Raw genomic sequence first — 14,998 nt, 5'->3', positions numbered from 1 at the left:
AATCGATTACCAGCGACCGTCGACAGCAGAGTTGGTTCACTGAAGGTAGGCAGTTAGTTTCGTCCAGAAGCAACGTGGGATACCTCTAAATATCTACAGAAAAGATTTGACTACTTCTCTAACATGTTTAATATCTTAGTTACAAATGCGTTAGTGGAAGGTCCTAGAAGTGGGGCATAAAATATTACTTTCATATTATGTCTTACTGGAGCAACCTAAATAAATCGCGATACTCAGGTCCTGTACATTTTGCACAATAGCTGTAGTTGTTGAAAAATTGAGTAATGTCTTCCATGTGAAAAACTTACATTGTCACTATGCCACACTACAAATATCCGTGATCGTTATTATATGTTCCATTTATTTTAAAATTTAGCACAGCAATATAGCAGATAGCGCTGTAGCTCCTCATACTTTTCCACAATAAGAGGTATACTTTTGGCCAGTGAAACATTTCACACAAGTTTCTGAACCATCTGTGTGAACCAGCTTTAAGCTACGAGTTGACTGCATCGAAATTTGTTTATTTCATTTTTAATCTAGAAGAAAGCATTGCTAATCAGCCCATTGATAGTAGTGAAAGTTTTTCTAACTTAACTGGACGATTCTCCTGTTAAGAAACGTCCAGCCTTTAAATGATTATGAAAACTTAGGAAAACATAATTTTACAAATGCAGATTCTGATCACAATCTCATTTGTCCCCAATAAAGGTAGAGTCCCAACATCACTACTCCAGCTCGATCGTATTCTTTTTCTTCGCTGCATGTCGCTGGATTAATAACAAAGGAATGGAATAGGTATAGAAAGTAAATACGAAAAATAAATAAGACACATGATACAGTTGATTGCACATTTATTTAATAAAAATACAAATCACTCAATGACAAATCCATGTGATGGTTCGTCACTTGGTCATGGTGCTTACAAGTTAAGTCTATTAGTACAAAGACGACGTTATGTGTCTTCACTATAGTTTCTACTGGCAAGCTAAGCGTTTATCGGAGGGTGTACTGCACTATGTTATTTGCGACCCACTCGAAATTCCTCTCAGCTGCTGAGGCCGTTAGATCACTACCACAGATTGTAAGAGTTACCCCACCAGTGACGAGCGCAATACGCATCGTGAGGTGAAAATAAGTTATAGAAGGATATTCTGAAGAGGGCGAGTGAGAGATACCACCTGAAAATGTCAAACAGCAATTTCACAAGCGCAGTTGTGTCATTGCTTAGGCCGTACTGCTCATACTATACACGAATATTTAAAAATAGAGGGATGTGTGTAGGATATCGAGCTAGTGGCTCGATTGCCTGACACTTGGAGGTCATTATATGTAGTTACCGAGGTCCATAGTTGACGACTTCGCGTGTAATATCAGTCTATAATCTAACAGGTGGATCAAGAAACATACTCGAAAGTAACAAAAAGGGCGAATCGTTGCTGCAGTTGACTACGTGAAGAATAAGCAACAGATGTAAGATGAACTACTCGAAGGACAACTCTAGACAGGGAGTCGATAGAAGAAAAGAAGCTACCTGTGAGCACAGTATTTGTACTTTGAAAAGAAAGGGACCAGGAGGTGCCAGAGCTTCAGAAGTTTTCCTACGTACGTCACCGTCTGCTTGTAACGTCTGCAGGTCTTGAGTAACTGTCATCAAGTGCTACAAAAATTGTTATTCACTTGAGGAGTTGGGGAAATTTTTGAAAGGGAAAGGGTTTGCATTTCTACCGAGTGCAGAGGTAGCAAAGGAAGTGGATGGAAGGGCTGACTAAGAGAAAGGGAAAGTGGAGAGATTGTAACGATGAGTTTGTTGGTGGTCCACATCAGACACTGCAGAAGGGAGAGATCTTTGGGCCGCACGGGCCAGCTGGAGTAGCGCAGCGTCACAGTAGCAACAGCGAAGCCGTCGTGGATGGATCGTCATCAGAGGGGCGGTCGTCCTGGAGCCTTAGCGGCGGCCGAAGGCTCCCGGGCGCGGGAAGGGCTGAGGCCTGGGGAACTGGCCGCCGCCGTTGTTGCCCGGCTGCTGAGGCTGGCTGGCGATGAAGTCGAGGGCGCGCTGGATCGCCGGCGGGATGGGGGGTGGAGTGGGCAGGTGGGCGCCCTCGGGGTGGAAGCCGTCGCGGTCGGCGACGTACCGCACGCTGATGGGCGAGCCGTCGGGCGCCGTGTACGAGAAGGAGCCCTGCGCTCGCATCGCCTCCAGGTCCTTCTGGCCCGGGTTCTCCAGCGCGCCGCTCTCGTCGGCCGCGATTCCGTTGCCCGTCTCGTAGCTGCGGCAAAGAAAACGCACGGCGATTAACTTTCAACAATATTCTTTTCCTGTAATTCGCTATATCTGAATATCTCACGTGAGTCGTTTGGAATGGAGTAGTTCTTCCAGTGAACAACCATCGGAGACGAAATTGGCACTAACCTGGAAGCTCCTACGGTATTGACAGTACCCTTCCCTGTTGTGCTCCACTCGAGCTCGATCAACGTATAGGCAGAAGGAGTGGGGCAAGATTACCACTTAACGTCCCGTCGACAACGAGGTCACTAGGGACAGAGCACAAGCTTGGATTGAGGAAGGGTGGAGAAGGAAACATCCCGGCATTCGCCTGAAGTGATTTAGAGCTATCAGTATGGATGGTTTTAACTGTCGTCTTACCGAATACGAGTCCAGTGTGCTACCCACTGCGCTACCCCGCTCGGTCCTTCAACGTATATGAGTCCGGAAGATCCAGGCAGCCTCTTTAGTATATTCTGTCTACAGGACGAAGTCAAACTCTTTCGACATAATTTTGGAAGTTCTTCGGATTTTTTTCCTGAGTATATTCTTAAGAGGGGCCTTGGTGACTCTTTACAGAGCAACTACGTTCCTTAGATAACTTTGTGTGCAAATATCTTCCTAGCAGAGAAAAAACCTGTAAGATTTAATTACAAAAATGAGCAACAGTTATGCAACAACTGTGTTCAGCCAGCTGGAGTGGCAGTGCGGTTCTAGGCGCTACAGTCTGGAACCGAGCGACCGCTGAGGTCGCAGGTTCGAATCCTGCCTCGAGCATGGATGTGTGTGATGTCCTTAGGTTAGTTAGGTTTAATTAGTTCTAAGTTCTAGGCGACTGATGACCTCAGAAGTTAAGTCGCATAGTGCTCTGAGCCATTTGAACCAAGCCAACTGTGTTCACTCCGTTTCAATACAAATGAAAAATAGCAGAAGTTGGAAATTTCCCATTAATTTACCTAATGACTAGTTTCACGTCGGAGCCCATTTTATACCGTCCAGAAGAACCATGTAAAGCTAACAAACAAATAAACATAAGATACTGCGAATGAACAGTTACGCGGCATATAGACAACCCACTGCCTTCCGTCAGCATAAAGTACAGAGCGTAACAAATGCTGCACTGTCCTCTTATAGATATTGTTTAGAATGTTAGCCACGGTGATGATGACAAAGTGTACAATGACGTAACGTAGACTACCCACGAATTTGGCGGAATTTTTGTGTGGTTGTGACAGTCATCGCAACTACGTCCATGTGAGCCTCGTAAAGTAGACTCTTCACATATCATCAGTAGATGAAGGGCATTGCTACAACTTCCCCTTACCGAGTTGCACTGAGGGCCAGGTTGAGGGTCAAGAGTACAGTGGGCATCTTGTAGGCAACAGGAAGCGACGTGTGTGACTGTAATAAATGTATTTACAAACACGACATACAGTGCATGCCGTTGTCATATGTACTGCTCGGAAGACATTTTTAGAGCAATACAGATAGACAAATACGAATAAGAAATCATACGAAGTAAGATTCCTCTATGACCAACCTCTGTAGACTAGGGATTTCTTATACCAAAATACTCACAACATATCTCCGAAAAGTGTCCCCTTCTACCCCTCTTGTTCGCTGGCTTAGAACCGATATCGTTTGCAAGTAAGAGTTGCGACAGCTAGTATTCAGTGCAGAGAAAAAGAGGGGAGTCACTGACATTTAATGCCAGTACTAGCCAGGGGCACGGAATTTCAAGAAGAGGCCACGGGAAAGATTACGCCCCCTTCAAATTGACTCCGAGGGTAGGTCGTGTTCGAAATGACATCTTAATTCAACATAAGCTGTTTACATTTTTTTCGGATAGCTCAAGAGAATGAATGAAAGTAGTCCTTTATAGCGAAAAACAGGAATGAAAATTCTCCTTTAGAACTTTACTGTGCCAGTACGGCAATTACAGCTGTAGGCCCTACTACAAGACAATGCAAAACGAAACATAATGTGACAGCCAAAATTTTGCTTAAACTGTCGTGATCAGTCACAATTAACATGACCAGCCTAAATTTATGTACACTACATTTTCCATATGGCCTAGTGTTGGCCTGCTCCCTCAACGCCACTTCGATGCGTAATGGGTCCGTTTCACATGTCGATCTGTTATTGCCGAAGACTGTGTGATGAGTGCATATAGAACATGTTGTAGTCAATGTGTTATAGGTCGTGATTAAGACATAAGGCAGAGTACAAAATGGAAGTGGCAGGGCGTAGTATGCTCCTCTCGAATGATACCAAATTTTACGCGGCACCATTAATGCAGACATACTTTTTCATTCTATGTGGCGTTGAAAGGAACTTCAGAATACACCCAGGAAGTATCGTTGATAAGCGTTTATTGCTTCCTTTTAACAGCCATAAATCGCCAATAAATTTATTTCACAATTAGGGCTCGAACAAATTTCTCCTGTGTCTCGCATTTTCAGTAGATACTAGAGGTACGTTCTGGGACGAAATCAGATGTTGTAGACAAATATTCCACCTTAGGTTGACACGTGATATGCCTTAGTTGGTGTGTATCAGATCTGGGAAAGCAGAATGTACACATTCTTTCAGGAATGCCATTAGTTTACAACATCAAGATCAGTGAAGGGTGCTTCATTAAGCTAAGAAGAGAGAACGCAGCGTCCGGTTCAGCCAGCGTCGACTATTTGGTCTCGGCGCCGCCGCGGTCATGGCGTTGCAGCGCTGGACACCATGAGACCGTGACCAGCAAGTGCAGAGAGCAAGGTGAGCGCGTACAGGAAGCGCGCACCGCGGCCTTGATCCCATCACACGCCGGCTGCCCAGCCCAGCGTGGTCCCGGGAGCCTATCCCATCCCACTGCCAGTTGCGTCACCGGCTACGCTCATTAATTACCAGCCGCCGACACGGCAGGAGGATACGGCTATCTACGGCGTAATTGCTGGGGCGTCATGCATATTCTTGCTAACGAGATTTTGTTCACACCGAGGGGATGTATGTCTTTCGTCTACCGTGTTTGCTCTAGAGAAGCTTTGACGTGGATTTAATATACATCTGATAGGATCCTGATTAGGAAACGAGACAATTAAAGTAGTGAAGGAGTTTTGCTACTTGGGGAGCAAAATAAATGATGATGGCCGGAGTAGAGAGGATACAAAATGTAGCCTGACAATGGCAAGGAAAGCGTTTCTGAAGAAGAGAAATTTGTTAACATCGAGTATAGATTTAAGTGTAAGGAAGTCGTTTCTGAAAGTATTTGTATGGAGTGTAGCCATGTATGGAAGTGAAACATGGATGACAAATAGTTTGGACAAGAAGAGAATAGAAGCTTTCGAAATGTGGTGCTACAGAAGAATGCTGAAGGTTAAATGGGTAGACCACATAACTAATGACAGAGTACTGAATAGAATTGGGGAGAAGAGGAGTTTGTGGCACAACTTGACTGGAAGAAGGGATCGGTTGGTAGGACATGTTCTGAGGCATCAAGGGATCACCAATTTAGTATTGGAGGGCAGCGTGGGAGGTGAATACACTAAGCAGATTCAAAAGGATGTAGGTTGCAGTAGGTACTTGGAGATGAATAAGCTTGCACAGGATAGAGTAGCATGGAGAGCTGCATCAGACCAGTCTTAGGACTGAAGACCACAACTACAACAACAGGATCCTAAAATCCCTGCAATAACGACATCAATATTCGTTGAAGCCCCTTACATTACCGTCGGAAATTTATGGGACGATCTCTTCAGTCGAATTTCTGAAACTCCTACTAGGAATCTTTCTCGAACTTTGTAACTGCAAACCAACAGTAAATGGACAAAGTTCAGTTTTTCTCTTCAGTTCAAATGAGGTTACGTTTGACCTGCTAGCGATATGAGGTACGCTACCGCATGATTATGGAATGCTGTTTATATGGTTTTTGTAAAACGTTTATAGCACCTCTTCTTCAGCAGAAAATTACGTGTGATATGAATGATATTAAATCTGTTTTCTATGTTGTCTCCATAACGATTTTTAGCAAACCGAATAACATTTCCCGACACCACGAATTTCATAAGTGTTCTGCAGTAGAAATGCGCATCTGAAACCACTGTAACTTTTTGTAGGATAACGGCTGGCTTACGAATATGTTTTCAGGAAATGAGTTGTTGATAACTGAAACTACGGTAATCAGCAGCAACTGGAAGAAGTAGTTCGCCACGTAGGCTGTGTCCACGTAATATGTACGGATGATTTTCCTCATTATGTATCCAACTCTGCCGTGCGCGGTGGCCACGCGGTTGGACGCGCCACGTCTTGGACGCGCCCTCCCGCCGGAGGTTGGAGTCCACCCTCGCGCATGGGTGTGTGAGTTGTTCTTAGCATAAGTTTATATAAGTTAGTTTAATTAGTGTGTAAGTCTAGGAACTGATAATCTCAGCAGTTTGGTCCCTTGGCAATTCACACACTTTTGAACATTTTGTACCCCACTCACCAGAAGAGTTTGGCATTTATTGTTGCAAGGATTGGACGAAAGTAACGTTTGATTTGCAGAATATAACTTGTATGAAAAACTGCTGAACATATTTACATACCACCATCGCGAGCCATTAGAAGCCTACAACAAAGCAATAGCGTTAGAATTACAGTTGACATCGACGGCGAGAAGATTAGTGATGGAAGTGATATGGATCAGGATAATGAAGTGGTCTTCCTATATTCGCTTCCATCCAACCAATTCAGCTTTTTCCACGGGTGGGATACGAAATCCACTGCTCCTGGATACGAGTCTTAACCGTTGCGACACTTAATTCTGCCATGAACTGTCGAGTGATGTCAAAGAAGAAAAGATCACCTTGCATGAAACTAAGAGCCACAATAACTACCATTTTTAGTTTTGATTTTAATGTGTGATGTACTACATTACATTATCTGTTAGCCGAAGACTGGCTGAACACAGCACACTATTACTACTCTGCCTGCCTTTCTGCGATATTTTTACTAAGTTAGTGGACCAGTTATAAAGGAAACTACAACTAACTACAATCTTTAAAAAATCCTCATAATGACTGAAGACTGAAGTCCGAAATCCTGGATTTGTAGTCTAGTCCCTCACACATTTCGACGCCGATCCGAACGTACCATATGGATAGGTCTTAAATGAGGGACACCACAGTGAAGTTCTCCTTCCAAATCCTCTTCAGTTTGACGAAATTAAAGATATTTATAGAAGTATATTGTTTATCTTGAATCTGTGCGAGAAACATACGGGTGAAATTTTTACCCCAGAGCATTTTAAGATAGCCAGAAACGATATTTCTTACGACGTTGTTCGTAATTTAGAATGCTAGACATAATTACTTCCAGACGCCTCTGGGAAGATTTTCCCCCAACTGCATGTGGCACTGCATTGAATACGTTACATAACTCAAGTGGTAGAATCACAGAGCTGTGACAACCGGAGGTAGTGGGAGTGAAATTAATTGTGCAGTGGTGGACCCCACACAATGTGACACCTGGAAATATACAGTTCTTGACAAACCAGTTCTTGCCGCTTTCACTATTGGCGGCGCATCGCCTTCCTTAACACGGTGTTTTCTGACTTTCCGAGAAGACTTTGTTATTTCCGAACCTAGCTGCGTCACGTTAACGTGCTGGTATGTGCAAATAATAGTATCTATGGTCGAGTTTTCCATGCAACAGGCAATTCTTAGGAAAGAAATCAAGCTTTAACTTCCCGTTGTAGACGATATCATTAGAGATGGAGCACATGCTCTGGGCGGGAAAAGATGTCAGCAGTGTCTATCAATGAAATCATCTCAGCATATACCTTAAGCAGCTTCAGGAAACAACGGGAAAACCCAAACCGGAGATCTGAACCGCTGGCCTTCAAAATCCAGTGTCATATTGCGCCACATGATTCGATGGTTTATCAGGGAGTATAGATGACGCTTATGGTATAATACATTTCTGTTCCTAGGATTAAGTATGACGAAGTTTATTTTTCAGTGTCCTTGAATGAAAAAATGTTGTCAAAGTTTTCTGTTGATGAGAAAAAGTTTAGGTACATTGACCTATTTTACTGGTGATCGTAACGTATTTTGGCCGACAGAGGAATAAGTGAAAGCTCGCTTTACACCCCAGGAGACTTCTTAGACCTGGTGTAGTGACGAAATATCGTATTACTGAGATGAGTTCGCACTCTCACAATAGTAATAGCTAGACTCTTCGTGTATAACTGTACTATAATGACAGGAGTGTGTGGTGTGAAGTACAGTTTGCAAGAAGTCCTTGACGTTCGGTTTTAGTGTCAGCATTCACAGTGCATTTAAACCTACGGTGATGACCAGCATTCACAGCTGTTGAATGTAAAAGAGAATTTTACTTTCACGTCTTTGCTTATATCTTGTCGCTGGTGGATTAGCCACAAAGTGCGGAGCCTTCGGTGTAGAAGCGAATGGCCTCTATCGTCAGCCATAAGCACGGTGTTGGCATAATGCACTCTCTTCGCAGAAAACTGTGCGGCAGCCATGAATTCCCCGGAACGTATTTCAGCTAGAGTCGTTTTTGCTGTTGCGTCCTCTAGTGCTAGTTTCAGCTGTGACAACTGCGGTTACGGGCTTTGGCTAGAAATGCACCGTCAGCTGAAGCAAGGCGGATGTCTCGCTGCCGCAGGCTTGTGTAACGGTGGCGACTGTCCCATTACTTAGCATCTAAATATTTCCCTTGCTTACCAGATCCTCGGGTCTTACGGCTCGCAAAACTTAAAAGCGTTCTCCAACAATAACGTTCGTCTCTCGTACTCTTAGTGACTTCAGGAGGACTTTCCTCTTATTCATCTTCCCCAAATATGTACCTTGGAGCAATGCAGCGTTTAAGGCTTTAAATGATTAAGTTCTGAGTCTTGAACAGATTACTTTCGAAAAGAGTCGCACTGAATAGTCAGATCGCCACTTTCTGCTTCAGTGGATGAATAATGTTGTAGTTAACGAGAGGTGTTAAGAGAAGTGTCAATTCGTTACAGTCTGCTCCATGCCTAAGTTGTAGACGATTTAATACTGTTTTCACTGGAAAAGCTGAACAAAAACACACTTTTTGTAAAATGGAATATGAGACTGTGAACCCCAAGAATAGTCCTTAAAAAAGCGCTCGCTTCACATTTCTACATTTCACAATGGCTAACAGCATCGGTTAGCTCTCTTATATTGCATTAATTTATAGTTGCAGCTGGAATTCTGAAATTAGTGAGCCGATCTAGGCCGAGGGGTTCTAGGCACTTCAGTCCGGAACCGCGCGACTGCTACGGTCGCAGTTTCGAATCCTGCCTCTGGCATGGATGTGGTGATGTCCTTAGGTTAGCTAGGTTTAAGGAGTAGTTCTATGTTCTAGGGGACTGATGATCTCAGATGTTAAGTTCCATAGTGCTCAGAGCCATTTGAACCATTTTTGAGCCAATTTAGACATCAGAACAAAATAGGTCAAAACCATACACAAAAATATTCTAAAACGAGTGTTTTCGGATAAGCAACCCATGAATTAAAGTGATATTTCTGGTAGTTTAAGGTCATGTGTTTGTAAACTGCTTATGTTTCTACAACTATATGGATGATGTTATTGTGCCAGGCAACAATCATTTATGTTTTGTGCACGGTAGATACTTTCTAGTGCAATGGCCTGATTTTGTTGGCGTACGAAACGACAATAGATTAATGAAGAGGACGTAGTTGATAAAATGCTGTTGTACTAGGAACATCAGGGAAATTTGAATGAGTGTGGGGAACATTTATGCTCTGTTGCATAGAGTGCAATGGGACTGGTGGTCGCTGGTTTGGTCTGGGCTTATTTTGTTGTTTTCAAGTACAAGTTAAAGATCCTTTCCCAGCAGGGTAATTTTGAGCTTGAATGTTTGGACCATCCTGTACTAGCGTCCGACGTGTGTTCAATAATGAGGGAAGTCGCCCTAATGTCTATGTCGAGTCGTGTGTATTGTGAGAGAGCAGTACGTACCTCCAGGCGTACGATCCGTCGGGGCTGATCTCGTTGCTGTACCGGATGATTGGTATGGGCGACGTGTTGCCGGAGTATGACGGCTGCGGCTGTGGCCGGAACTGCGGCTTCGCCCTCGCCAGCGCCACCAGCGTCAGGACGAGGACCGTCTGCAACAGCCACAACGAACAACGCACTCATTTAGCCACGTCCTATAACAGTGTGTGTTGCCTGCAGAATAACCAAACTGGCGTCGTTATACATGACAAGGGGTAACATCTATCCCAAGTATCGCTAGTAGCTTCACATGTAAGAGTTGTAATGTACATTCTGCTAGGGGTCGATCACAAAACAGTACTAACTGTTGGACATAATGGCGGCACGTTCTTATTTCAGAAGCGTGTGTTAACAGAAGGAAATGAAAAAAATATTATAAATGTAGGTCATCAAATTTCTCTCTCATTATCCCACAAAAAACATTCATCTACTAACTACACGGCAACAGACTCTTATGTACAATATCTTCCACTGCTTTACGTTGAAAACACTGTGTAGCGTATGGCAGAGGATACGATCTACGAATCCGTACTATCTTTCGAGAGAAAACCCTTTGTTTCTATCTTCAAGTGAAGATAAGCAGACAAATCATCTTCCGAAACTTGGACAACTACTAGCAAACTAACTAAGCTGGATTTCCGAGAACAGAAACCTGTCTTTAATTTTCTCACGAAGACGAGAGAGAAATCTAGCCTCTCGCTGTGGTCTTAGGCCATACCACACTACTTCGAGTAAACTTTTGATGGAGATAGGCTACAAAATACACCCAAAGCATTACTGGAGAGACAGAGGAAAACACTGATAAGGTGCCTGCGCTCCTGAAAATTGCAGGGCATTAAGATGTGGTCTGGAGACCATTTGTTCAGTTGTTTTGATACAGGCCTGCTAAGAAATAAATTTCACATCTCCTTATTACACGCTGGAGTGCTGATATAATGCAGTTTTTTGACTTTCACAAGTGGGAAATATACTTTCCCGGTTATACTGCTGACAGAGTCACCACTTCGGCAGAAGACGGTGAGAGTCACACTCGTCGAAACGTTGCGGAATTTCAGCGCAGCCACACCGATGGAAAACCGAGAAGATTTCGTCATGTGACATACCGGTACATGCTTAGAATTCATGATCGAAATTAAACATTTATGACTCATGTGTAAGAAGAAGAACTGTTTAATTTTCAAAGTTACAAATGTCATGGTGTTTTCTATTCATGTAATAGTATTCACGCAATCTATCAGTGAGAAATTTCACTCCAATACTGAAATCTAACTAAAAATACTTTTTATACATAACGATAAGGAAAAAATTCATTTTGCGCCTTTAGAAGTAATAGAATTCGAATATCTGCATGTCTATAACGTTCACGTACTCTGATCTGAACTGGATTTGAATGCTGCAGAAAAATTATTCCTAAAATCCTAATCAGGCAAATAACTTTCATTTTTAAACAGGAGCTTTTAGTAACGTTTGTGTAGACAGTCAACAGAGTAAGGTGAACTATAATTATTTAAGAGGTTATTACGCTACAGCAGAACTCGTGTCCACATGTGTGTGTTGAATAGGAGCTTGTGACATTAGTACCTGACACTGAATATGAATCTCTCACTTCGGAGTCAAATACTAGAATCTCATGCACTAGAAACCGAAGGGAACGTACGATTCTAAAGCTCAGGGTACTATGTAACGTTATGGAGTATTAGAAAATGGGACCACTTCGTTATACCTCAATGCTTACACATCGATATCACCACCATTGTGAGGGAGACAAAAGATCTGTATGAAACGGTCAGATTCGTTTTAATGTCTTCGGAGAATTTGAAGTAGTTAATGTTTACTCAAAATTTAAAATATACGTTGCCTTTAACAGAATGAAGCCATGACTGTTTTTTGAAAACGAAAGTCATTTTGCACATGCTGCAATGTATTGGGTACTGTGCAATCATTATCATAAGGTAAAGAAATTTTTTTTACTGTCAGATGTCTGTGACCTGTTAATGGGGACATCGTCTGAGTTTACTACAGGCGTTAGAATTCGTAAACGAAATGAAAACGACCTTACGTTCTACATTACAGAATTTTCGAAGTTACTGAGACTCCAGCAGAAGTTTCTGAATGTTAATACTCCTATAGCTTGGAATTACTGAAGGAAGTCTAGTGGTATGTATGATTTTTTTTTACGTGCAAGTAAGGAACTTGGGAATGATAACTATTTCAGAGTTTCAAAAGTTAATAGTATGAGCTTCATATTTTTGTACTTCCATGACTACTGCGTTGTTCCTTGCTGCTAATATGGAAATGTGTTATTTCATTATACTCGCTTCGAATTCTTTCAGAAATAGAAGGTATTTGAGCGTCAGAACTGTAGTACACGAAATGTTACGAGTGTTAAAGGCACTCATGAAAATACGTTGTCAACTGGTTGGAGATTCTAAGAGTAAGTCATGAACCATTCATTACATAGCCTCCACTGACAGTGTTTACGTGTTTCTCGCGCTGAGGCCGGCGTCGCCTCTTCCAGAGGTTTTTAAACTCTGAGATGTTTACGGAAGCTGTGCTAACGGAAGACGACGACCACGTCTACAACATCTGATGATGTCACCCGCAAAAGGAAACGACACTTTGGGAAAAAAGTAGTTAAGGCTGCGACGACGGCATAAGCCATAAAAACGTGGATTACAAGTTATCCTAGCTAGATTTTTTAGCTTGTTCTCTCTGTCGAGCATCGTACGAGATGTGACAGTGATTAAGGGAATGGAATCTCTTTCGAGAAGTATGGATTTTAAATGCCCGTGGCGTCATCCATAATGTCTCTAATTCCCCGGAGATGATTCATTCGGAAACGGGTAGAACGGTTACTTTCTCCAAGCTTGAGTTCGGTCTCCAATGATCTTGGCGTCGGCGTAAGTTAAACGCCAATCTCTCTCATTTCCTTTATGTATTTAACTGCCGAACAAAATAATAATATAGTAAATATTAAAGAATATAAAAGCACTTACGTAACGTTGAAAATTTCTGACCCTCAATTACCGGTAAAATGGTGAAAATAACGGAAATGAGTTGACATATGTTACGGAGCGACAGAGTATTCTTTTATATTGCTGTATACATGGGAACTATCATCAGGAAACTGGCTCGATGATTTCTTCAAAAATATCGAGTCTCCTTCTCCACCCTTGTGTCCTGTCCGTAATGATCTTGTCCTTTCTTGTTTCGATTTGCGATACACGAAAAATATTGGAAAAAGTATAAATGAAACTGCGTTACATTGGAGACTACTGAAGCCAAATTACCGCCCAGTGATGGTTCTCCATACAGAGAACTGACTTATCAGAGTATGATTCCCTATTGCAGCTTTCCTATACAAGTGGTAACTGAGTGGATGCGCGGTGAACGAGCGACCGTGGTGACGCGTCTGAATACTCACCAAAGTGTTCATGTCTGCTGCTGTGGATGTGTGGTCCTCGCTGCTGGGAGCCTGACCGAAGTGTGAGCTGCTGTGTCTGCGGTCAGCCGGCCTTTTATACCTCCGCCGCTGCCGCTCCTAGCCGTTGCCGGGGCAACCCCTCCGCGAGACGCAGTCTGGAGAACGCGGGCGTACGCGCCAGGCGAAAGTCACCATACTCTGACCTCATTCCGCCTCTTCTTCCACCTTCCTCTCCTCCTACTCCCTTTTGACGAAGCCATCCGCCGCCGACTCTGCACCGCCCTCCGCAGCTATTCCCTGCTTCGCCGTCATAGTACGACGCTGACGCTGCATGCTATTAACGAACCGGAAGGAGGGTGGATGGAGGACAGAGCGGAGAGGGGGGAGGGGATGAAAAAATTTAACTAACGGGAGATGCGTTAAAGGACAGTAATAATGCAATGTGATGCGCTGCTCTCGGATCATAGAGGCGGAGCTCGGCGGTTCCAAAGAGCACTTGCTCCATTGCTAGAAGAGCACGTGACGGAGACGGAAGATGAGGGAAGGGCGGATTGGAGGGAACGAGGGGAGGGTCAAATGAAGAGGGGAGGGTCAGAATGAAGGGCGACGCCTGGGAGAGGGGCAGGTTGGTGATCTGGTACAGTGCGGACGTGACGGACGAAGAGAAGACACCCGGCGCAGATATGCGGTGCGTCACTCAGGGTTACGCCAAGGTCTGCGAGCGAGGCGCAGCGGCGATCCAGGGCAGGAAGGCGGTGCTCTCTACTTGTCGCCTGTGGCTAGAGCCACACGCCACACGAGGAAGTCCGTCCGCTAAGCTGAAGTGCGCTCTGTTTTCAGCGTCCGTGCAAGAAAATGAAGATGAGGCAACCCCATGTATTTAATGTGAATGGGTACGAGTGTTTTCTGGACCAGTTGTACACCGGCAGCGCACAGTTAATACGCTTCGCTGTTTATTGTGGATCTCGATCATGATAGTAATGAATTTTTCATGTTGAGAAATAAGGCGGGGGGATGTTTTGTTTGACAAGGAAACCCTCTAGAACTAAAATCGTATAAGTACTTCTTCATATTCCACAACAGGTTTCGACAGACTTTGCTGACATCTTCTGGTTTTCCAGAATTTTTGTTACAAAACGTGTTCATTGTGAGTTGACGCCTCATGTCAAGTTATCTTATAAGTGAATAAAACGTCGCATATTTTACAAAGGTTTGCAGAAATGTAGCGTGTTTCAGAAGTGATGGCAAATATTCAGAGAAATGACAGGAATGATCATTCGAAACAA

At 43.5% G+C, this 14,998-nt stretch overlaps 1 protein-coding gene across 1 annotated transcript; it reads right to left on the bottom strand.

Moving 5' to 3' along the window:
* Positions 1-837: 837 nt before the first annotated feature.
* On the bottom strand, positions 838-13,788 carry LOC126100751 (endocuticle structural glycoprotein SgAbd-8). Its single transcript, XM_049911372.1, has 3 exons — positions 13,713-13,788; positions 10,253-10,401; positions 838-2,273 (listed from the first exon to the last, which is right to left on the bottom strand). The coding sequence occupies exons 1-3, from the start codon at positions 13,722-13,724 to the stop codon at positions 1,949-1,951; spliced, it is 486 nt and encodes a 161-aa protein (XP_049767329.1). The 5' UTR covers positions 13,725-13,788; the 3' UTR covers positions 838-1,948.
* Between the last annotated feature and the right edge of the window lie 1,210 nt (positions 13,789-14,998).

Source organism: Schistocerca cancellata, chromosome 9 (assembly GCF_023864275.1).
Source record: "Schistocerca cancellata isolate TAMUIC-IGC-003103 chromosome 9, iqSchCanc2.1, whole genome shotgun sequence".
Taxonomy (NCBI): domain Eukaryota; kingdom Metazoa; phylum Arthropoda; class Insecta; order Orthoptera; family Acrididae; genus Schistocerca; species Schistocerca cancellata.
This window is presented reverse-complemented; position numbering and strand designations above follow the sequence as displayed.

What these genes read in the sequence shown, in the direction of transcription:
- LOC126100751 (XM_049911372.1), bottom strand. An exon ending in GACGGATCGTACGCCTGGAG is followed by an intron (nt 2,274 to 10,252) that starts GTACGTACTGCT and finishes TCTTTGCCGCAG; the next exon opens with CTACGAGACGGGCAACGGAA.